Raw genomic sequence first — 24,727 nt, forward strand, 5'->3', positions numbered from 1 at the left:
GGGAAGGGTATTCATTATTTCGAGTCGTTTATGCTTGGCACCAGTGTGGGCAACAAAACAGCTAGATGTTACGTAATTATTAATCAGAAGAAAAATTATGAATTTTATATTTGTATCGATTTTTAACAAAACGGGTGTATTTTAATATATATATATATTTTAAAAAATATATACCAAAAAAAAGGTAATATATCAACCATAGAGTCACATCTTGAGGAGAACTGAACCTAACCACCGTGCATATATCGAGAAGTAAAGAAACATCTCTTTTGATATAGGTTTCAAGGCGTGGAAAGTGCGAGAAAACAGCAACCACACTCATCCGGCCTGTGCTGCTCTGAGAAGCCAGGAGCTGGAGTTTGAAGCTGTAAAATACTCGCTATGGCGGTAAACTTGGACAAGGAAGCGTACTACCGCCGAATTAAGCGATTATATGGCAATTGGAAGGTAATTAGCACGATATAAATATTTGTATATCAAACTAGTAAAAGCATGTTCTGGATGCTGACACGGCGGGGAGCCACGTTTTTAAAGTGCGTTTTTTGACTTTGTTTTCAGCATGAGTGAGTGCCGTGGTTGGTTTTGTTGCTACAGTAGCGCAAACAGCAATGATACATTTGATTATATAGACTTACATGTAGTTATGAAACACTTGTAGATTGAATACATTCAGGAGACATTACACATCCTAAAAATGATAGTTACAACATGGCCACTTATTATGCATTGTATATTATCCACGAAGTCAGGCTGTTAACGTTAGCTATGCTAATATATAGTTAACTAGCTAACCAGCCATATCTGGCACTTTGTGGAACGACCACTTTAGCTCGTTGCCAGTCCAGCAAAATATTAATTCATTCTGAAGTTGCACATCTAGAATTGGCACCAAAATACGTTGTCAGAAAGTACCATGGAATGTTTTGACAGAAATTGCTAGCTAGTTGCCTCTTGTCCACATAACTAACATCAAAGTTTGACATTTTCAAGCTAGCATGCTACTGTAGCTAACTAGCTTAACATCGCGCCAAGCAGGCAGTGATTTGTTGCATGCACTTTTTTCTTTTGAGGGCGCAAGGATTGATCTCATCATCTGCATTTGAATGCCAACCAGTAGTTCACTAGCAACTTTCTCTCAATCTTCATTGAGATATAGCAATATATATAGTTATCAACTTTAGCTAACATGTTCTTAACTGGTTAGCTAACTTTCCATTTATTCATACTTATCACCTGCACTCAAAAAGAACAAGCAACGTGTCGACCACAACGGTGGCTAACTGTACCTTTTTGCTCACTGGTTGACTTAGCTTGAACAATGTGAAACATTTCTATGTTAATCAACAAGTATCTATTTTTTTTCTCTATTAGAAAGGAGAAGATGAGTTTGGCAAAGTGGATGCCATGGTGGTCTCCGTTGGGGTGGATGAAGAGATAGTGTATGCCAAATCCACTGCCCTGCAGGTAAAACCAGTGGATTTAACCCTATCCAGGAGTTAATCCTGACTGAGCTCATCAGGGAAAACTGTGTGCACATTTACAAGTACAGTGCATTCGGAAAGTATTCAGACTCCTTGACTTTTTCCACATTTTGGTACATTAGCCTTATTCTAAAATTTTTTTTTTTTTTTTAATTCTCCCCTCAATCTACACACTACCCCATAATGACAAAGCCAAAACAGGTGTAGAAATGTTTGCAAATGTAAAAACTGAACACATTTACATAAGTATTCAGACCCTTTTCTCAGTACTTTGTTGGAGAACCTTTGGCAGCGATTACAGCCTCAAGTCTTCTTGGGTATGATGCTACAGGCTTGGCACACCTGTATTTGGGGAGTTTCTCCCATTCTGCTCTGCAGATCCTCAAGCTCTTTCAGGTTGGATGGGGAGCATTGCTGCACAGCTATTTTACGGTCTCTCTGGATCGGGTTCAAGTCCGAGCTCTGGCTGGGCCACTCAAGGACATTCAGAGACTTGTCCCGAAGCCTCTCCTGTGTTGTCTTGGCTATGTGCATAGAGTTGTTGTCCTGTTGGAAGGTGAACCTTCACCCCAGTCTGAGAACCTGCTCCAGAGCGCTCAGGACTTCATCAAGGATATCTCTGTACTTTTCTCCGTTCATCTTTCCCTTGATCCTGACTGGTCTCCCAGTCCCTGCCGCTGAAAAACATCCCCACATCATGATGCTGCCACCACTATGCCTAACCATAGGGATGGTGCCAGGTTTCCACCAGACATGATGCTTGGCATTCAGACCAAAGAGTTCAATCTTGATTTCATAAGAACAGTGAATCTTGTTTCTCATGGTCTGAGAGTCCTTTAGGTGCATTTTGGGAAACTCCAAGTGGGCTGTCATGTGCCGTTTACTGAGGAGTGTCTTCCATCTGGCCACCACCATACAGGCCTGATTGGTGGAGTGCTGCAGAAATGGTTGTCCTCCTGGAATGTTCTCCCATCGCCACAGAGGAACTCTGGAGCTCTGTCAGAGTGACCATTGGGTTCTTGGTCATCGCCCACACCAAGGCCCTTCTCCCCCGATTGCGCAGTCTGGCTGGGGCGGCCAGCTCTAGGAAGTCTTGGTGGTTCCAAACTTCTTCCATTTAAGAACGGATGCCAGCATGTTCTTGGGGACATTCAATGCTGCAGACAATTTTTGGGACCCTTCCCCAGATCTGTGTTTCAACACAATTCCTTCGACCTCATGGCTTTGTTTTTGCTCTGACATGCACTGTCAACTGGGGGACCTTTTTATATAGACAGGTGTGTGCCTTTCCAAATCACATCCAATCAAGTTGTAGAAACATCTCAAGGATGATCAATAGAAATAGGATGCACCTAAGTTCAATTTAGAGACATAGCAAATATTTCATAGTCTGAATATTTACGTAAAAAGGTATTTCAGTTTTTTACTGTTTTTGCTTTGTGTTGATTGAGGGTTACATTTTTTTAAATCCATTTTAGAATAAGGTTGTTACGTAACAAAGTGGAAAGGGGGGGGAAGGTGGTCAGAATGCACTGTATGTGTTATGGCTTCTGTACTGAAGAAACCTCGGTAGTTTACACTCCAGCATAAGCATATTGCATGGAGTAATTCATATACCCTCTCATCCTTCCTCTCCAGACATGGCTGTTTGGTTATGAGCTGACAGACACCATCATGGTGTTCTGTGAGTCTAAGATCATCTTCCTGGCCAGCAAAAAGAAGGTGGAGTTCCTTAAACAGGTGGCTGTAACCAAGGGCAATGAGAACGCCAACGGGGTTCCACCAATCACACTGCTCGTCAGGGAAAAGGTAAGCGTTGATTGGTAGACTCGGGATGTTCTATCCCTGATTCACTTTCAATGCGTATTCTCACATTTCAGTACAGTACTTTAATGTGTGTGGCACAAGAAGTTGGTGTGACCGTTGTTTGAAAGAGTGTGTGTGAGTGCATGCACTCATGTCAATGTGTTTGAGCTGAAGGATAATGCTTTAACGCCCCTCAGAACGAGAGCAACAAGGTTAACTTTGAGAAGATGGTGGAGGCAATCAGGGCCAGTAAGGAGGGCAAGACTGTGGGTGTGTTCAGCAAGGACAAGTTCCCCGGCGAGTACATGAAGAGCTGGAACGACATGATCACTGCCGAGGGCCTGGAGAAGGTGAGCGAAAGGAGGAATGTGGGAAAAGAGGGACTGGGGGAGGAAGGAAGGAGGGAGGGGTGAGATGGGTTGATAGTAAAATATTATTGTTTCCATGTGGTGTCAATTTGCAGAATGGTGGGTAGCTGGTGTCTGTCTGTGGCGGGAGGCAGTCTTGCATTAAAAAGAGACCCGCATGTAGCTAGTTATTGGTCTGCAACAGGTCACAATCCTTATGGGCTCTCCCTGTCTCCATCTCTCCCGCTCTCTTACCTTCCCCCAGGTGGACATCAGTGCGGTGGTAGCCTACACCATTGCCGTGAAGGAGGATGGGGAACTGGCTCTGATGAGGAAGGCTGCTGCCGTCACCAGCGACGTCTACTCCAAGTTCTTCAAGGAGCGGGTCATGGAGATCGTGGACGCAGACGAGGTAGGCTTTGTAGTCACGCTCATTATCCACTCCTACAATGCCTGTAGACAGGTGTAACATCCCAGCAATCACATTCATATGATATAGCCATCTTGGAAAGCCACTGTTGTCATTCAGACAGGTGCAGTCAAATTGGGCCAGACTGACCCACTACCAATTTAAGATCTAGACTGTATGTCCAAATAGTTTTGAATCGTCTAATTTTGTCCCCAAGATGACAAACAAAACATTGTTTCCTGAATGTGTTCTCTCCTCTGTTCCCTAACAGAAGGTGCGCCACAGTAAGCTGGCTGAGTCTGTGGAGAAGGCCATCGAGGAGAAGAAGTACCTGGGGGGAGCAGACCCCTCCACGGTCGAGATGTGTTACCCCCCCATTATTCAGAGTGGGGGCAACTACAGCCTCAAGTTCAGTGTCGTCAGGTAAACAGCTGCTTCCTGTTATGTTCATGTTTTAAGTATCCCTATATTTCTGTTATTATGGTGCTATCACTCTGTTATTAGTGCGCCTGCACAGGAGTCTCAGTTGATGGACCTGTCCTGAGTGTGATGGTGACGATGTACTGTGGTAGTACGGTGAAGTAAACGTTGTTCAACTGGAACCTAGTCGTTGTGTCATTTTGAGTTAACACTTCCATGGCTACGTCTTCAGCGACCGTCCCCACTGATGTATATATTTTTAACCTAGTTTCAGTGCTCAACCTACATGCAAAACAATAAAAAATAATTAACAGGTTAATCCAAAATGTGACCCATTTTGATGATAAAGACCAACTTCTTTCTGTATCACGCATACAGTACCTGTCACAGCAGACTCATTTATAAGACGTTATAACACCTTTTTTATAACGCCGCTTTAACTCTTCAGCGATAAGAACCACATGCACTTTGGGGCCATCACGTGTGCCATGGGGATCCGCTACAAATCGTACTGCTCCAACCTGGTCCGGACCCTGATGGTGGACCCCCCACAGGAGATGCAGGACAACTACAGCTTCCTACTGCAGGTGGAAGAGGAACTACTCAAAGAGCTCAAACACGGTGAGGGATGGAAGGGAGATGCAGGGTGTTTGTGTTTACGGGGTAGAGTACACATGATTTATGTAACCTGACTTTATTTAAAAAAAATTCTCTTACCTTGTTCTCTGTAGGTGTAAAGATCTGCGACGTGTACAATGCTGTGTTGGACTACGTCAAGAAGGAGAAGCCTGACCTGGCGGCCAAATTCACCAAGAACCTAGGGTAGGACACACACACTTACCTTCTCACACACATGGCCTCGTATTGATTATTAGGCTTGGGCGGTAATCCAGATTGTCATACCTTCGTACTGACCTTGTGCCATTCTGGGATGTTCTGTAATACTGGCAATGAACACAAAGGACACTATTTTCAAACCCCACTGATCCTCTTCAATCCGAAGATTAGCAATGCTAACAAGTACATGTAAAATCCCATAGAGAATGATAACTTAATGCTAACGAGCGCATTGCGTACATTTTTATACAGTCTCTGACCTAGAGTATTTGCAGTCTAATAAAAAGCATGAGCTGGCGCACACCCCAAAAATGTTGGTAGATGTGCTGACTAACGGCGGGTCAGCTGTAGGCTATGTGGTCAGCTGTAGGCTATGTGGTCAGCTGTAGGCTATGTGGTCAGCTGTAGGCTATGTGGTCAGCTGTAGGCTATGTGGTCAGCTGTAGGCTATGTGGTCAGCTGTAGGCTATGTGGTCAGCTGTATCTCAGTGCAAGAGGCGTCACTGCAGTACCTGGTTCGAATCCAGGCTGCAGCAAATCCGGCCCTGATTGGGAGTCCCATAAGGCGGCGTACAATTGGCCCAGCATCGTCTGGGATAGGCCGTCATTGTAAATAAGAATTTGTTCTTAACTGACTTGCCTAGTTCAATAATACAAATTTAAAGAAGGCACAGTGATGCGGACACGTTGGTGGTTTACCCAATAAATTACTGGGAGCTTGTATATACAGTCTGCGACTCTTATCTAAAGTATTTGCAGGACAGACATCCCAGTTAATACACTTATGCAAGTAACTCAAAAATGCTACTTAGTTTGCTGCACTCACACAACAAATATTAGACAGCAAGGCTCTTGATCCAGGAAGTGATTCTCTGCTGATACCAACTCAAGCTTGATTTTGGAAGAAGCTAAAAATGGTAATTACATTTTTAAAAATGAGTGTCAGCTCTGGAAGAGAAAATATCAAACCTAGTGGTGAAAGCAGGTACTGTGTTCTGTGATTAATCTTCACTATAATTTCTTTCAGAATAAAATGTGGATGGTAAAATAAGGGCATTCACCTGCTACTGTGGCTGGTGGACCAAATGTACATTTCCCACCCTGTTTGAAAATAGCCACGGGATGGTATTTTCCAATACCGTTGAATTTATTTATTTTAAGTTTAAAAAAAATAAATACGTTTGTATATCTTTAAGTAAATACCTGCAGTCAAATGTAAACAAATTGCTGCACAAAACTAGAGACAAATAAGATTTTTGTGCATATGGAACATTTCTAGGATCTTTTATTTCAGCTCATGAAAAACGAGACCAACACTTTACATCCTGCGTTTATATTTTTGTTTGGGTGTAGATATCTTATAACTATTAACTATCTAAAATGTGCTAAATGCTCTACAGTTGTGCATTTGCTTTGACAATTTAGTAGCTAGTTAGCTATCTAGCTAAGTGGTTAACCTCTAACGAGTCTCCCTCCCGGATCCGGGATCCTCCTCATCAAAAAAGCTGACTAGCATAGCCTAGCCTAACGCGACAGGGATATCATATAATTTCATGAAATCACAAGTCCAATACAGCAAATGAAAGATAAACATCTTGTTAATCCAGCCATCATTTCCGATTTTTAAAATGTTTTACAGCGAAAACACTATGTATTTATATTAGCTCACCACAATAGCCAAACACACAACGCCATTTATTCACCGCCAACATAGCTTTCACAAAACCCAGAAATAGAGATAAAATTAATCACTAACCTTTGGACAACTTCATCAGATGACAGTCTTATAACATCATGTTATACAATACATTTGTTTTGTTCGAAAATGTGCATATTTAGAGCTACAAATCTGGGTTTTACAACGCAGCCATCGTCACAAATAGCACCAAAATGTCCGGAGATATTTTGGACAGTCACCTAATCTAACCAAAGAACTCATCATAAACTTTACTAAAAAATACATGTTGTACAGCAAATGAAAGATACACTGGTTCTTAATGCAACCGCTGTGTTAGATTTTTTAAAATAACTTTAGTACAACCTACAGCATGCAATATTGTGAGACAGCGCCCTACAATTCTCCGCCTTGTCTTAGCCAACATAAAACACAAAAATACGAAATAACATTATAAATATTCTCTTACTTTTGATGATCTTCCATCAGAATGTTGTGCAAGGAGTCCTAGGTCCAGAATAAATCGTTGTTTGGTTTTAGAATGTCCATTTCTTCTGTCGAATTAGCAACTTTGGCTAGCCATGTGGAGGGCACATGTCCAAAAAATAGTTGCGCCTGGAACGAAAAATTCCAAAATTCCCAATAAACGTCGAATAAACTGGTCAAACTCTGTTGAAAATCCTACTTTATGATGTTTTTCTCATATGTATCCAATAAAATCAGAGCCGGAGAATTTCGTCGTTTATACGTAACGCATTTCAGAAGACAATGTGGAGTTCCCCTGTGCGCAGTTGAAAACTGACAAAAGAGCGGACCTGTCACTCCAAAAGCTCTCATTCGGCCTCACATCAAGCTAGACACCCCATTCAACCTTCTACTGCCTGTTGACATCTAGTGGAAGGCGTATGAAGTGCATACAGATCCATAAATATAAGCCAGTTGAATAGGCAGGCCCTGACAGAGCCCCATTTTCAGAATTTTCACTTCCGGTCTGGAAGTTTGCTGCCAAATGAGTTCTGTTTTACTCACAGATATAATTCAAACAGTTTTAGAAACTTCAAGTGTTTTCTATCCAATAGTAATAATAATATGCATATTGTATGATCTAGAACAGAGTACGAGGCCGTTTAATTTGGGCACAATTTTTTCCCAAAGTGAAAACAGCGCCCCCTATTAACAAGAAGTTAACATGGGTTTTGTATTAAGGGAATAAAAAAAGAAATTACTGCTCCCAAATGCTCTGTGACCACCTGCCAATCTGGCTGGTAAATACAGTATTACGGTAAACTGCCCAAGCCTGTTGAGAATAGAGTATGTATCATGTGTTGATTTTGTGCGTCCCCTCTCCCTGCTGTAGGTTTGCCATGGGAATAGAGTTCAGAGAGGGTTCCCTGGTCCTGAACAGTAAGAATCAGTACAAACTGAAGAAAGGTGAGCACTCAAGTCACTATAGTGTTTTACTGAATATAAGTAGGATACTTTGTAGACATGGTATTTTGTGTCTCATACAGAGGCCATTTTAAATGGTGTGTGGAGCGGACACTTTCATAACTGTGTGTTGCGTGTGTGTTTTACAGGCATGGTACTGAGCATCAGCCTGGGTTTCGCTGACCTGGTGAATAAGGAGGGGAAGAAGGAGGAGCAGAAGAAATACGCCCTGTTCATAGGAGACTCCGTACAGATCAACGAGGTAGGAGATAGGAAGGGCAGGGGATGGAAGGATGAGGGAGGGCAGGGGATGGAAGGATGAGGGAGGGCAGGGGATGGAAGGATGAGGGAGGGCAGGGGATATATTTCAAACTTTTTTAACAAAGTGACTGTCAAACAGTTTTCTATCAATCACATTTGGGTTGTTGTATTAGCTCAGTGATGGCAGTAAAGAAACACTTAAAATGTATATCTTGAAGGATGATCCAGCGACAGTTCTCACTCCGGTCAAGAAGAAGATAAAGAACGTCGGAATCTTCCTAAAGGTACGAAAGATGGCCGCCGTCTCTGCTTCTTGATTCACTCTGTCCCTCAGAGATGCAGATCTATTTAAAATATTTTAATGTTTATTTAGGGCTCTATGTCCTCGTAACTGTTTATATTTAAGCAACAAGGCCTGTGGTATATTGTCTGATATACACACAGCTGAAATGCTGTTTCAGCCAATCAGCATCCAGGACCAAAACTATCCAGTTTAGCCCCCTCCCCCCAAAATATATGATTTGTTTCTTCTTGACAGAACGATGAGGAGGAGGATGATGAGGAAGATGCTGATGATGCAGAGGAACTACTGGGAAAGGGAGCGCGTGGACAAGCTTTACTCCAGGACAGGACTAGGGTGTGTGTGTGTGTCGTCCGTGTGTGTGCTTGAGAGAAATTCACTATACTTACACCATCTCAGTGTCTGTGTATGAGATTAAACGCTGTCTTTTTGATTGGTCAGAATGTGAGAAACTGTTATTTGTTTGGTCAGAATGAGATGACGGCGGAGGAGAAGAGGCGGGCTCACCAGAAGGAGCTGGCCAATCAGGTGAACGAGGAGGCCAAGAGACGTCTGACAGAACAGAAAGGAGAGCAACAGGTCCAGAAGTGAGTGAACGAGGGGGAAAGAAGAAGAGGAGGAGATGGGATGATGGTATAATAATTGGAGGGAGATGGGAGACCAGAATGAGAGGAGGCTGGTAATAGTTAACTTCTCTGGGATATGTGGGACGCTAACGTCCCACTTGGCTAAAAGCCAGTAAAAATGCAGAGCGCCAAATTCAAATAAATTACTATAAAAACTTTCATGAAATCATAAATGAAAGATAAATGAAAATGAAAGATACCAAATTCAAGCTACACTTGAGCTACACTTGTTGTGAATCCAGCCAACATGTCAGAATTCAAATAGGCTTCTCGGCGAAAGCAAACGAAACGATTATGTTAGGTCAGAGCCAAGTCACAGAAGAACACAGCCATTTTTCCAGCCAAAGAGAGGAGTCACAAAAAGCAGAAATAGAGATAAAATGTATCACTAACCTTTGATGATCTTCATCAGATAACACTCATAGGACTTCATGTTACACAATACATGTATGTTTTGTTCGGTAAAGTTCATATTTATATCCAAAAATCTTAGTTTAGGCGGGACGCTACTGTCTCACTTGGCCAAAAGCCAGAGAAAATGCAGAGCGCCAAATTCAAATAAATTACTATAAAAATCTAACTTTCATTAAATCACACATGAAAGATACCAAATTAAAGCTACAATGGTTGTGAATCCAGCCAACATGTCAGAATTCAAATAGGCTTCTCGGCGAAAGCAAACGATGCTATTATCTGAGGATAGCAACAGAGTAAACAAAGAGAGAGAAGCATATTTCAACCCTGCAGGCGCGACACAAAATGCAGAAATAAAAATATAAATCATGCCTTACATTTGACGAGCTTCTGTTGTTGGCACTCCAATATGTCCCATAAACATCACAAATGGTCCTTTTGTTCGATTAATTCCGTCAATATATATCCAAAATGTCCATTTGGCGCGTTTGATCCAGAAAAACACCGGTTTCAACTTGTGCAACGTGACTACAAAATATCTCAAAAGTTACCTGTAAACTTTGCCAAAACATTTCAAACTACTTTTGTAAAACAACTTTAGGTATTTTCTAACGTAAATAATTGATAAAATTGAAGATGGGATGATCTGTGTTCATTATAGGATTAAAACAAACTGTAGCTAGCTTTCTGGTCATGCGCCTCTAACAAACAGTAGACGTTAAGTGACCCTCGTTCTGGATAACCGTACTTCTTCATTACACAAAGGAAAAAACCTCAACCAATTTCCAGCGGGAAATTGCTCCCACTGTTGACATCCAGTGGAAGCGGTAGGAACTGCAAGAAGGTCAATTAGAAATCTGGATTCCCAATGAAAATCCATTGAAAAGAGTGACCTCAAAAAAAATCTGAATGGTTTGTCCTCGGGGTTTCGCCTGCTATATAAGTTGTTATACTCAGACGTGATTCAAACCGTTTTAGAAACTTCAGAGTGTTTTCTATCCAAATCTACTAATAATATGCATATCTTATCTTCTGGGGATGAGTAGCTGGCAGTTGAATTTGGGTATGCTTTTCATCCAAATGTGAAAATGCTGCCCCCTATCCTAGAGAAGTTAAAGGAGTGGAATGGAACAGAGGAGGAGAGTTGGTAGAATTTACATGATTGGGGAGAGGTGGAAGAACGAGAGAGAATTATGTTTATATTTATAGTATTATGTTTGTCTAAATGATGTTTCGTAGAAAACAACTAGAACAGATACATTTACATGATTAAATAATTCCGGATTTCACTCACTCCCTATGTTTATGTAGATGGTCTTTCCAAAAATGCTTGACGTCACCAATGAATTAAATGCAGTATTTCCTTCTCTCTCTTCTAGGTCCAGAAAGTCCAATGTCTCCTACAAGAACGGCTCTCAGATGCCTCGAGAGAAAGATGTTCGAGACATGAAGATTTTCATTGACAAGAAATATGAGACGGTTGTCATGCCTGTCTTCGGTATTGCCACCCCTTTCCATATCGCTACCATCAAGGTACCTCACACACACACACAGACACTAATCACAATTTGACCAAATTTAAGACTATACCTATCTTAGGAAAAAAATGTTACATTGCTGTGTCCCTCTGTCTGACTAGAACATCAGTTCGTCGGTGGAAGGGGACTGGACGTACCTGAGGATAAACTTCTATGTTCCCGGCAGCTCTCTGGGACGCAACGAGGGCAACATCTTCCCCAACCCTGATGCCACCTTTGTCAAAGAAATGTGAGAGGAAATGTGTCTGTGACTGAGTGCCCATGTACTGCATGTTTCACTGTTGTCAAATATCAAGCAGATGGACTGATAGTCCGTGTGTGTGCTGTATCCATCTTTATCCACCTGCTGCTGTGTCTGACGTTGCTCATACCCCCCCACCCTCAGTACGTACCGGGCGTCGAACCTCAAGGCGCCTGGCGACCCAACGGTCCCGTCCACTAACCTCCAGAACGCCTTCCGCATCATCAAGGAAGTGCAGAAGCGCTATAAGACCCGGGAGGCTGAGGAGAAGGAGAAGGAGGGCATCGTCAAGCAGGACTCGCTGGTCATCAACCTGAACCGCTCCAACCCCAAACTCAAAGACCTCTACATCAGACCCAACATCGCCCAGAAGAGGATGCAGGGGTCGCTGGAGGCCCATACCAACGGTGAGGAAAGGGTTCCATTAACAAGGAATTGAGAGAGGAGTGGAGGAACGAACAGAGGGGAAAGAGAGAAATGGTTGAGTTTCATCCCAGATCACAGGATTGCTGTAAAGACTATAAGAATGCTGTGTATTCTCAATCAACATTTGTCATATTAGCTGACTCTTTTATCCAGAGTGACTTAGTGCATTCATCTGAAGATGGCTAGGTGAGACAACTGCATATCAGTCGTAGTAAGCAAATTTTTCTCTAAAAAGTAAGCAAAGTGGGGTGTAGTAGGACAAAAAAAGTGTCCCTCCAGCCTCAACGAACCTGGTAAACATGTATGTCTATCCAGGACAGAACCTGGTAAATAACATGTCTGTCTGTCCAGGTTTCCGTTTCACGTCCGTCCGTGGGGACAAAGTGGACATTCTCTACAACAACATTAAACACTCCCTCTTCCAGCCCTGTGACGGAGAAATGATCATCGTACTGCACTTCCACCTCAAGGTGTGTGTAACCTTAGGCTAAGTACAAGATGTCTGACTTTCTATGCGTTGGTAATCAAGCTGTGGGTATTTGGGTCTATGCTTTCCCCCGTGGCACTTGGCGTGGTCTTGATTTAGTTTAGATGTGTTTGTGCGTCCATTTTGACTTATCCCACCCCTCTCGTCCTCCATCAGAACGCCATCATGTTTGGTAAGAAGCGTCACACAGACGTGCAGTTCTACACAGAGGTAAATATGAATTTAAATGAAGTTGTTATCCTATGTTTTATCTTACCGTAATATATTGTCTCATCCTACCTTATTTCCTCTTAGGTGGGCGAGATCACCACAGACCTGGGCAAGCACCAGCACATGCACGACCGCGACGACCTGTACGCCGAGCAGATGGAGAGGGAGATGAGACACAAGCTCAAGTCTGCCTTCAAGAACTTCATCGAGAAGGTGGAGACCCTCACCAAGGAGGCGCTGGAGTTCGAAGTGCCCTTTTCCGTGAGCCTATGGGTAGTTGAAGAGTTTTGAGCAGTAGGGCGGGGGGAAGGGAGAGTTATGGGAGGGAGTGCGAGGGTATAGCTGGACGAGGTAAGGTTAGGGATTTTGACAAACGTGTGTATTATGGTGAGGAAGAGGCGGGGGGTGAGGGATGGCAATGGTGTGCGGTGAATGCAGAGGGGAAGAGGCAGCAGGGATATGGACAGGAGTAAGGGTTAGGGCATTTTGAGAAGCGTGTGAGTATTTAAAGGAAACATTTTTATACTTTTTGTGCTCTAACTGAGCGTTGTTATATATGATTCCCGTGGACATTTCATGTTGTATCTGAGCAATGGCCCGAGTTTGGCAATCATATGATGGGTGACTCTTTCCTTTAAGCACGGAGTTGGGTGTTCAATAAGGAACTGTATGAACTGTTGAAGTTAATGTTAGAGGACTTCACTGTCTGTGTTCAGGTTCCAGGGCGCACCCTACAGGAAGTACCTGTCTGCTGCAGCCCACCTCCAGTTCCTGTGTAACACCACTAATGGGTGAGTGCCTACTCAGTTACTTGTTACTGCTTCCCGCTGCTGCTAGTACTGTTACTAGTCCCGCTGGCCGGTACTGTACTGCTCGCTGTGTACTGTTACTGCTCCCGCTGCTTAGGTACTGTTACTGCTCCGCTGCTAGTACTGTTACTGCTCACCGGACTGGCCTAGTACGATACTTGCTCCCCGCTGCTCAGTAGTACCGTTCTGTACTGCTACTGCTCCGCTGCTGTACCGTCCCGCGCTAGTACTTACTGCTCCCGCTGTAGTTACTGTTACTGCTCCGTGCTAGTACTGTTACTGCTCCCGCTGCTAGTACTGTTACTGCTCCGCTGCTGCAGTACTGTTACTGCTCCCGCTGCTAGTACTGCTACTGCCTGCTCGCTCGCTATGCTCAGTACTGTTACTGCTCCGCTGCTAGTACTGTTATCGCTGCCGCTGCTAGTACTGTTACTGCTCCCGCTGCTAGTACTGTGTATCTCGCTGCTCCCGCTGCTAGTACTGTTACTGCTCGCCTGCTAGCCTAGCTTTATGTTACTGCTCCGCTGCTAGTCTGCGTACTGCTCCCGTGCTAGTGCTGTTACTGCTCCCGCTGCTAGTGCGTTACCTGCTCCCATGCTGCTTACATTTTACGTGCTCCCGCTGGGCTTAGTCCGTTTAGTCGTCAGCCGCTGCTAGTGCACGTTACTGCTCCCCGCTGCTAGTGCCGTGTTACTGCTCCCGCTGCCTTTAGTGCGTCTTAGCTTAGTCCCCGCTGGTGCGTTACTGCTCCCGCGTAGCTTAGATTTGCCACCGTTACTGCTCCCGCTGCTAGTGACGGTTTACTGCTCCCGCTGCTAGTCCGTTACTGCTCCCGCTGCTGCAAGCGTGCGCGTTACTGCTCCCGGCTGGCTAGTCAGAGTCTCCGTAGTTGCTCCCAGCTGCTACGTATGCCGCTGCTAGTACGTTATGCTCCGCTGCTAGTGCGTTACTTTACTGCCCGCTGCTAGTCCGATTACGTCGCTCAGCTGCTAGTACCGTTTGCTCCCGCTGCTAGTACCTACTGCTCCCGCTTGCTTAGTACCGTTTACTGCTCCCGCTGTAGCTCCGTACTGTACCCGCTGTAGTACAGTTACTGCTCCGCTGCTAGTACTGTTACTGCTCGCTGCTAGTCTGTTACTGCTCCCGCTGCTAGTGCCGTTTAGTGCTTCCCGCTGCTGGGGTTGCCGTTTACTGCTCCCAGACTGCTAGTGCCGTTTAGCTGCTCCCGCTGTAGCGTACCTGCTCGCTGCTAGTGTAGCTCGTGCTCAGTCCGTTACTGCTCCCGCTGCTAGTCGTTATCTCCCGCTTGTAGTACCGTTTACTGCTCGCTGCTAGTCCGTTACTGCTCCCGCTGCTAGTGCCGTACTGCTCCCGCTTCGTTAGTGCCGTTTACTGCTCCCGCTTGCTAGTGCTGCCAGGTACTGCTCCGTGCTGACTGCGTTATGCTGCGCCTTAGCTGCTATGCCAGTTACTGGCTGCTAGACTTGGGCGTACGGCGTTACTGCTCCCGCTGCTAGTGCCGTTACTGCTCCCGCTGCTAGTACCGTTACTGCTCCCGCTGCTAGCTCGATGTTACTGCTCCGCTGCTAGTGCCGTTACTGCTCCCGCTGCTAGTGCGTTACTGCTCCCGGTGCTAAGTCCGTTACTGCTCCCGCTGCTAAGTCCGTTAACTGCTTCCCGCTGCTAGTCCGTTACTGCTCCCGCTGCTAGTGCCGTTACTGCTCCCGCTGCTAGTACCGTTACTTGCTCCTGCTGTAGTTACCGTTACTGCTCCCCGCTGCTGTACGTTACTGCTCCCGCTGCTAGTTCCGTTATCTCCCGTGCTAGTACGTTACTGCTCCGCGCTAGTACCTTACTGCTCCGCCTGCTAGTGCGTTTACTGCTCCCGCTGCTAGTGCTGTTACTGTCCCGCTGCTAGTTCCGTTACTGCTCCCGCTGCTAAGCCGTTACTGCTCCCGCTGCTAGTACTGTTACTGCTCCCGCTGCTTAAGTACCGTTACTGGCTCCCGCTGCTTAGTACCGTTACTGTCCCGCTGCTATCGTTACTGCTCCCGCTGCTAGTGCCGTTACGTGCTCCCGCTATGCCTAGTAGCCGTTACTGCTCCCGCTGCTACAGTACCGTTACATGTCCCGCTGGCTTAAGTACCGTTACTGCTCCCGCTTGTAGTACCGTTACTGCTCCCGCTGCTATTACGTTACTGCTCCCGCTGCTAAGACCGTTACTGCTCCGCAGTGTAGTACCGCTACTTGCCCGCTGCTAGTCCGCTGCTATATATCGAAACTCTCCGCTGCTAGTACCGTTACTGCTCCGCTGCTTCGTACGCTGCGTTACTGCTGACCGCTGACTTAGTGCCGTTACTGCTCCCCTGCTGCTTAGTGCGTTTACTGCTCCCGCTGCTAGCTGCCGTTACTGCTCCGCTGCTAGTGCCGTTACTGCTCCCCAGCTGCTGTGCCGTTACTGCTCCGCTGCTGTCGCGTTACTGCTCCCGCTGCTAGTTGCCGTACTGTCCGCTGCTAGTGCGTACTGCTCCCGCTGATAGTACCGTTACTGCTCCCGCTGCTAGTACGTTACTGCCGTGCTAGTCCGTGTAACTGGCTCCGCTGCTAGTGCCGTTACTGCATGCCGTGCTAGTTACCGTTACTGCTCCCGCTGCTAGTACCTTACTGCTCCCGCTGCTGTCCGTTATGCGTACCGCTGCTGTGTTACCGTTACTGCTTCCCGCTGCTAGTACCGTTACTGCTCCCGTGCTAGTACGTTATGTCCGCTGCTAGTACGTTACTGCTCCGCTGCTGTACCTGTTACTGCTCCGCTGCTAGTACCGTTACTGCTCGCCGCTAGCTGTAGTACCGTTACTGCCTCCGCTGCTAGTACCGTTACTGCTCCCCATGCTGCTGAGTACCGTTACTGCCTCCCGCTGCTAGTACGTTTACTGCTCCCGCTGCTCATACCGTTACTGCTCCCGCTTGCTAGTACCGTTACTGCTCCGCTGCTAGTACCTACTGCTGCCCGCTGTAGTTTACCGTTTTACTGCTCCCGCTGCTAGTACCGTTACTGCTCCCGCTGCTTAGACCGTTATGCTCCCGGCTGCTAGTACCGTTACTGCTCCCGCTGCTAGTACGTTACTGCTCCCGCTGCTAGTACCGTTACTGCTCCCGCTGTAGTACCGTTACTGCTCCCGCTGCTAGTACGTTACTGCTTCCCGCTGTAGTACCTTTATTCTTCCGTGCTAGTCCGTTACTCTCCCGCTGCCTAGTTACCGTTACTGCTCCCGCTGCTAGTACGCGTTCTGCTCCGCTGCTAGTACGTTACTGCTCCCGCTGCTAGTACTGTTAACTGCTCCCGCTGTAGTACGTATGCTCCCGCTGCTAGTACGTTACTGCTCCCGCTGCTAGTACGAGTTACGTTTTACTGCTCCGCTGCTTTAGTACCTTACTGCTCCGCTGCTAGTACCGTTACTGCTCCCGCTGCTCAGTCACCGTTATGCTCCCGCTGCTAGTACGTACTGCTCCGCTGCTAGTACTTGCTTCCCGCTTGCTAGTACGTTACTGCTCCCGCTGCTCAGTACCGTTACTGCTCCCGCTGCTAGTACTCGTCTTATGCTCCGCTGCTCTTACGTTATGCTCCCGTGCTAGTTACGTTACTTGCTCCCGCTGCTAGTACCGTTCACTGCTCCCGCTGTAGTACGTTACTGCTCCCGCTGCTAGTATTGCCGTTACTGCTCCCGCTGCTCGGGTACCGTTACTGCTCCCGGTGCTAGTGCCGTTACTTGCTTCACCGCGTGCTAGTGCCGTTACTGCTGCCAGCTGCTCAGTGCTTATGTCCGCCTGCTAGTGCCGTTAACTGCTCCCGCTGCTAGTGCCGGTTACTGCTCCCGTTGCTAGTGCCTTACTGCTCTCCCGTCTGCGTAGTAGCCGTTCACTTGCTCCGCTGCTAGTGCCAGTTTATTGCTCCCGCTGCAGTGCCGTTACTGGCTCCCCTGCGTGCAGTTATGTCCCGCTGCTAGTGCGTTACTGCTCCCGCTGCTAGGTGCCGTTACTGTCAGCTCCGCTGCTAGTGCCTGTACTCGCTCCCGCTGCTAGATTGCCGTTACCTGCTCCCGCTGCTAGTGCCAGTTACTGCTCCCGCTCGCTAGTGCCGTTACTGCTCCCGCTGCTGCCGTATTGCTCCCGCTGCATACCGTTACTGCTCCGCTGCTAGTGCCGTTACTGCTCCCGCTGCTAGTGCCTGTTACTGCTCCCGCTGCTAGTGCCTTTACTGCTCCGCTGCTGCTAGTGTCCGCTTAGTCGTACTGCTCCCGCTGCCAGTGCCGTTACTGCTCCCCGCACTGCCAGTGCCGTTATGCTCCGCTTGCAGTGCCGTTCGCTCCCGCTGCCAGATTGCCGTTACGGCTCCCGCTGCCAGTGCCGTTCGGCTCCCGAACCCTGCTCAGGCCGTTCACGCCTCTCCTTGGCTGTGCAGGCCGTTCACGTGCGTTCCCCTGCTGCGTCATGGCGTCGGCTCCCGCTGCCCAGTAGGCCGTTACATTGCCTCCCGCTGCCCAGCGCGTCCTAGTCGCTCCCGGCTAGCGCAGGGCGTTGACCGCTGCTTCCGCTGCAGGCCGTTACTGCTCCCGCTGCTCGTTGCCCGCTACTGGCTCCCGCTGCTAGTACCGTACGCGCCCGCTGCAATGCCGTACTCGCCGGCCGCTGCCAGTGCCGTTTCGCGCCCGCTGCCCTTTACCGTGTTCGCTCCCGCTGTATACGTAACATGCTTCCCTCTAGTACGGTACTGCTCCGCCGCCTGTCTAGTACTGCTCCGGCGAAGCTGCTGTACTGCTCCCCGCTGACCGTTACGTGCTCCCTGCAATTGCTGTACTGCTCCGTGCTGCTACCGTGTGTACTGCTCGCCCGCTGTACGTTGTAGCTGCTCCGCTGCTAGTACCTGTTACTGCTCCGCTGCTAAGTAGCCGCTGTTACTGTCTCCCGCTGCTAGTGCGTTACTGCTCCCGCCTGCTAGTACTGCTCCCGTGCTTAGTTATGCTCCCGTGCTATAGGTTACCTTACTGCTCCCGCTGCCAGATGCGCGTTACGGCTTCCGCTGCCAGTGCCGTTACGAGCTCCCAGCTGCCAGTGCGTTCCGGCTCCCGCTGTTAGTGCCGTTACGGCTCCGCTGCCAGGGCCGTTCCGCGCTCCCGCTGCCAGGGCCGTTCGGCTCCGCTTGCCAGGGCCGTTACGGGCTCCGCTGCCGGGCCGTTACGGCTCCCGACTGCCAGGGCCGTTAAGGTCCGCTTGCCAGGGCCGTACGGTCCCCGCTGCAGGGCCGTTACGGCTCCCGCTGCCAGGGCCGTTACGGCTCCCGCTGCCAGGGCCGTCTACGGCTCCGCTGCCAGTTAGCCGCTACGGCGCCCGTGCCAGTACCGCTACGCGCCCGCTGCCGTGCTTACTGCTCCCGCTGCTAGTACTGCTCGCTGCTACGTATGCTCCCGCTGCAGTTACTTGTTGCTGTCCCGTGCTGGTACTGCTTCCGCTGCTGTTTACTGTTCCCGCTGGCTGGTTACTTTTTTCTGCTTCCCGTGCTGGTCTGTTCTGCTCCCGCTGCTGTACTGTGCCTGCCTCGCTACTGTACTGACTCCGCTCTGTAGTACTGCTCCCGGCTGCTAGTACTGCTCCGCTGCTTAGCTGTACTGTACTTATAACCAAAAGTAGTTCAACTACACATAGGAAATGGTGTGGCCATTTGGGACAGCATCCTGTGTGTACCATTATCCTTCAACCAAAGGGGGATAATAGGGAAATAATCTTTATCCATTTGAGCATTATTATTATTCACGAGCAGGGAAAAGCAATGAGTTTGTTTTACTTGCTGCTTGTTTTTTACACCTAAGGTATTATTAATGTTTCATTATTATTGACTGTATAACACTATATCCACCATTTCCATGCAGGTCATAGTGTTCAAGGCAATGTTCACCATTAAAACAAAAAGCTTCAAGTCTGCAGACAAGTTCTTCCAGTTTAAAGTATTTTGTAAGGCGTTCCAAGACGATGGCACAGAGTACATAAAAGCCCTTTTACTGAATTCGTAATGGGACATTTGGAACAGTTAGCAGGATAAAGTCCAGCGAACGAAGAGAGTACCCACCACATTTCTGAACAATAAAAATGCCCAAATAAAAAGGTAGTAAACCCAAAATGGCTTTATAAATAAAAGTATACCAGTGACTGAGCCTACGAGTGACTAGAGAAGGCCAGCCAACCCTGGTATACAAAGTGCAGTGGTGCGTAAGGGTTTTGCAGTTTAAAATAAATCTCAAAGTGCCATGGTAAAGGGTGTCAATTGACCTCAAACACTGAGTGGAATCATTCATATATAAAATATCCCCATAGTCTAGTAAAGGCATAAATGTAGCTGATACTAGCCTCCTTCTGGCTTCAAAAGAAAAACAGGCCTTATTCCTAAAATAAAATCCCAATTTCAGCTTCAATTTTTTTGTAAGTTGTTGAATATGCAATTTAAATTAGAGGCCGTCATCAATTAAAATAACAAGATATTTTTGAGGTTACAACCTCAATCTCCTTGCCCTGACAGGTAGAAATAGGTGAAAGATTCAGAGGTCTATTTCTTGCTTTAGAAAACACCATTAGTTTAGTTTTGTCAGTATTGAGGATAAGCTTCAATTGACACAAGGTATGTTGAACAGTATAAAAAGCAGTTTGCAAGTTCTGGAAAGATTTTGTAAGAGACGAGGCACAACAGTAAATAACAGTATCATCAGCATAAAAATGAAGTTGCGCATTTTGGACATTTGTCTAAATCATTTATATAAATTGTGAATAAGAGGACCAAGTACAGAGCCTTGGGGCACACCATTAAAGACAGACAATTTAACAGACATAAGCCCATCAAATTGAGTGCAATCAGACAGATAGTTGGCAAACCATGCAACTGCATGCTCTGAAAGACCTACACTCGACAATCTCTGCCTTAGTATAGCATGATCAACTGTATCAAAAGCCTTAGAGATCAATAAAAAAGTGAGACACAGTGCTGTTTTTTGTCAAGGGCTTCAGTGATATCATTTAAAACCTTCATGGCTGCTGTAATTGCCCTATGCTTCTTCCTGAAGCAAGATTGGTACATTGATAAAAGAGTTAGTAAATAAACTCTTTTAGCTGTTCACTCACAAGGGTTTCAAGTATTTTCACCAGGGGTGACAGCTTTGAGATTGGCCTATAATTATTTAAAATAGTTGGATCTCCTCCTTTCAAAAGTGGTAGGACAAATGCTGATTTCCAGATTTTTGGAATTTCATTACATTCCAGGGTTAGATTGAACAGATATGTAAGTACTGGTGTTACTAGTACTGGTGTTACTACTACTAGTACTGGTGTTACTACTGCTACTACTGGTACTGGTGTTACTACTGCTACTACTAGTACTGGTGTTAATACTACTACTACTACTACTACTAGTGTTACTACTACTACTACTGGCGTTACTACTAGTGTTACTACTACTACTGGCGTTACTACTACTACTACTACTACTGTTGTTACTACTACTACTACTGGCGTTACTAGTACTGGTGTTACTAGTACTGGTGTTACTACTACTAGTACTAGTGTTACTACTAATGGCGTTACTACTACTACTAGTACTACTACTGGTGTTACTACTACTAGTACTAGTGTTACTGCTAGTAGTACTACACCTTCACTGATATAGCCAGCAGCACTGCTTGCTTACTCCCATGTGTTTTAAGCCAAGCTAGGCCTTGAGGCAGATATTTTACTACAGATCTAATAATATAATCCTCAGTAGGTTAAAAGGGACATGCTCTCAGCAGTGTACTATGTTTTCATTCCTTCCTCTCTCCTTCCCCAGCCTCCGTTCGTGGTGACTCTGGATGAGGTGGAGCTGGTGCATTTTGAGCGTGTTCAGTTCCACCTGAAGAACTTTGACGTGGTCATCGTCTACAAGGACTACAGCAAGAAGGTCACCATGATCAACGCCGTGCCCGTCAACTCACTGGACCCCATCAAGGAGTGGCTCAAGTAAGTACATCAATTAACCTAGACCGGTTTTTCTGACTAGATTACTAATCTACTGCCTTTCCTCAAAGTCCCACCCACAGTGATTGACAGGTCTGAAACCCTACCAACTCTGACTCACAAACATCCTGCCCCCTCTGAAAATTCCACCCACAGTGATTGACAGGCCAAACTCTTAGTGGTAGTTCACCCAAATTACAAAATAACATTGGTTTCCTTATCCTAGGTGTCGACAGCAGCAGATCCAATAATATACATCATTTAAAGAACAAGCATTGTGGCAATTCATATTTTGCAGTAAAACTAAATTACTTTTAATTTCATTAGAACAGGTTTAATGTTAAAGGTTCTCTTACTTAGAAAATAGTCCTGATCATGTAGGTCTTGGCCTAGACGATATCCATAACAAGTAACACACTGAATTCATTCATTTTAATTGTAGTCTTTCTACAACTCGTATTACCAATCTGGGAGGTAAAGTTAAAGTATTTCATAATGTAGCTGTGCATTTCGGATGGAATCAAGGCATTAGAATGTACCAGAGGCCACCACAAATGGACCTTGTTCTGCCCCCCAAAAATTCAGGGGACATACCCCCTGGCTTTACTGAAAACACGGATTAACCAATCAATTTATTAGCCGGTCAGTCAACTCACTCGACCCCATCAAGGAGTGACTCGAGTCGACTGGATCCGTGTGGCTCAGATGGTAGTGTGGCACTCGCAACGCTGAAGTCGTGGGTTTGATTTCAGATTGTGCAACCGATATACGAAAATATAAGCACATCTGTAAAACGCTCTGGATTAACTGTCTGCTAAATGTCATATAGCCATCAACCAATCACTTTGTGGATTTGTCTCCTCCTTTTTAACTATGAATTTGTTTTGGGGGGGGAAAGGAATTAGATTTTAAATTGTTTGTGTTTTAGTAGAGTTTTACCAAGTGTTGCTCCTCAAAAGAAATAAATACTTAAAAAACCTGTCTCGCTCTCCTCTCTGTCCTCCTCACTCGCTCTCCACCCCACCTCTCTCTCTCCAGTTCCTGTGATATCAAGTACACAGAGGGGGTCCAGTCTCTGAACTGGACTAAGATCATGAAGACTATAGTGGACGATCCAGAGGGCTTCTTTGAACAGGGGGGCTGGTCTTTCTTAGACCCGGAGAGTGAGGTGAGGGCTGTGTGTGTGTGTGCTATTATTACAAGATAGAAAACATAGTATTAAAGTTAAGTTGTTGGACAAATGTATTTTTCTCTCTCCATCTGTCTCAGGGGGAAGGAGCAGAGGATGACTCTGAGTCGGGGGAAGACGGGACGTTTAACCCCTCGGCAGACGAGAGTGAGGTAGAGGAGGAAGACAGTGATGAAGATTATGACTCAGAGAGCGAGGACTCCGGTAATGGTAACAAGTCATGTTGAGACACACACACACACACACACACACACATACAAATATACAGAGACTTAGTAGTGTGTGCGTGTGTATTTCAGACTACAGTGCGTCGCTGGGCAGTGAAGAGGAGAGTGGTAAAGACTGGGATGAGTTGGAAGAGGAGGCCAGGAAAGGTAAGTCTACTCTACATTCTCCCCAAGGAGGGAAAAGGCTAGTTACCATCCCTGAAGTAAGAGGTCCATGGTATAGAAACACTGAAAAATAATACAACTTTGTTATCCAATATGAATTGGAACTTCTTCACTGACCTATGACAGTTTTGTCCCCGTGTGTTTTGATAATGAGACACTTCGTGTAATGTGAAATCCGTTTCAAATGTTTTGGTATTGAGTGTCTGTCTCGTGCCTCCACTCCTAGCCGACAAAGAGTCTCACTATGAGGACGCGGAGGAGACCTCGTCAGCTAAGAGGAAGGGTCGCTCGTCAGCCCCGCCTCCCAGTGCCAAGAAGAAACGGCGTCACTGAATGACACCCACCACCAGACTGTCACCTACGCACACACTGCCAAAAACATTGTTGATTCAATCCCCCGCTCTAATTCGTCTTCGCTCTGTCACTTCCCTTCGTCTTTCTCTCATACGCAAACACACACACACGCTATACGATCTGTATATAGAGGTAGTAGCACCCCCGTGCGTTTGTATTAGACCGTGAGTGTCGTGATTAAATGGGCATATCGTACCTGACGATAGACGGTTCATTCCTCCCTCCATTCCTTTGGCAACTCACTCCCCTGTTTCCAACGGCCAGGTGTGTGTGTGTGTGTGTGTGTGTGTGTGTTGAAAGGGTTTTAATTGCAAACTACTGTTTTTCTGTTAAATTGTTTCTAAACCAATATATTAAGCAGTGATGATGCAGTATCTTCTAAGCATTTTTATAAGATTTAGTGACAACAAATAATCTTCCATTCCTCCTTTCTACTGTTCTATCCTTCTTGGACATAGTTTATTTGTTGAGCGATTAATATGTTGGGAGGGGGGGCAGAGCCGATATCAATATTCCGTTTTTTTAATGGGGGTTTGTACAGACTGACTGACGCTCAAGAACCTCACAATGTCTCTCATTTCCCCACCGCTTTCCTCCATCTTTCTGTTAATCCTGGATAGGTAGACTGTTGAATTGTTAATTAAAAATCCAGAATTTTTTTTTTTGTAATAAAATTCAAAAAATAGTGGTTATTTTGTCTTTTTCATTCATTTAAGTGTCACTGTCAATGCTACCTATTAATAACTGAGATTGATTAACCATTCTCTGCTACAGTGTTCACTTCTGAGTTGGTCTAGCATGACCGGTCTTCTGTTATTTTGTATGAGAATAACTTAATTTTTATATAGCTCTTTGAATACAAGTAACAAAGTGCTTCATAAAATAATGAACTGAAAGTACTAACAAATAAACACATGACCGGAGGAAGGAGAATGTTTTCTAGCTATCATCTCTGCCAGTAACCAGTTAAGTAACAACAATTGACAGGTGGTATGAGGGGAAACTAAGAATGGGACCAGAAAGTCAAATCTAAACTAAAGGAACA

At 46.0% G+C, this 24,727-nt stretch overlaps 1 protein-coding gene across 1 annotated transcript; it reads left to right on the plus strand.

Moving 5' to 3' along the window:
* Window positions 1–24,370, plus strand: LOC111960126 (FACT complex subunit SPT16). The gene is given in 27 exon segments (XM_070437929.1): window positions 1–184; window positions 279–447; window positions 1,372–1,464; window positions 3,120–3,290; window positions 3,485–3,637; window positions 3,900–4,046; window positions 4,315–4,466; window positions 4,912–5,084; window positions 5,195–5,285; window positions 8,333–8,406; window positions 8,553–8,665; window positions 8,883–8,948; window positions 9,203–9,301; window positions 9,437–9,552; window positions 11,385–11,538; window positions 11,645–11,772; window positions 11,929–12,191; window positions 12,562–12,680; window positions 12,854–12,907; window positions 12,992–13,168; window positions 13,631–13,645; window positions 13,647–13,705; window positions 21,580–21,750; window positions 22,786–22,915; window positions 23,017–23,146; window positions 23,236–23,310; window positions 23,555–24,370. Coding segments are annotated over 26 exon segments (3,096 nt in total). The 5' UTR covers window positions 1–184; window positions 279–381; the 3' UTR covers window positions 23,662–24,370.
* Window positions 24,371–24,727: the final 357 nt, after the last annotated feature.

This window comes from Salvelinus sp. IW2-2015, linkage group LG37 (assembly GCF_002910315.2).
Source record: "Salvelinus sp. IW2-2015 linkage group LG37, ASM291031v2, whole genome shotgun sequence".
NCBI classification, from domain to species: Eukaryota; Metazoa; Chordata; class Actinopteri; order Salmoniformes; family Salmonidae; genus Salvelinus; species Salvelinus sp. IW2-2015.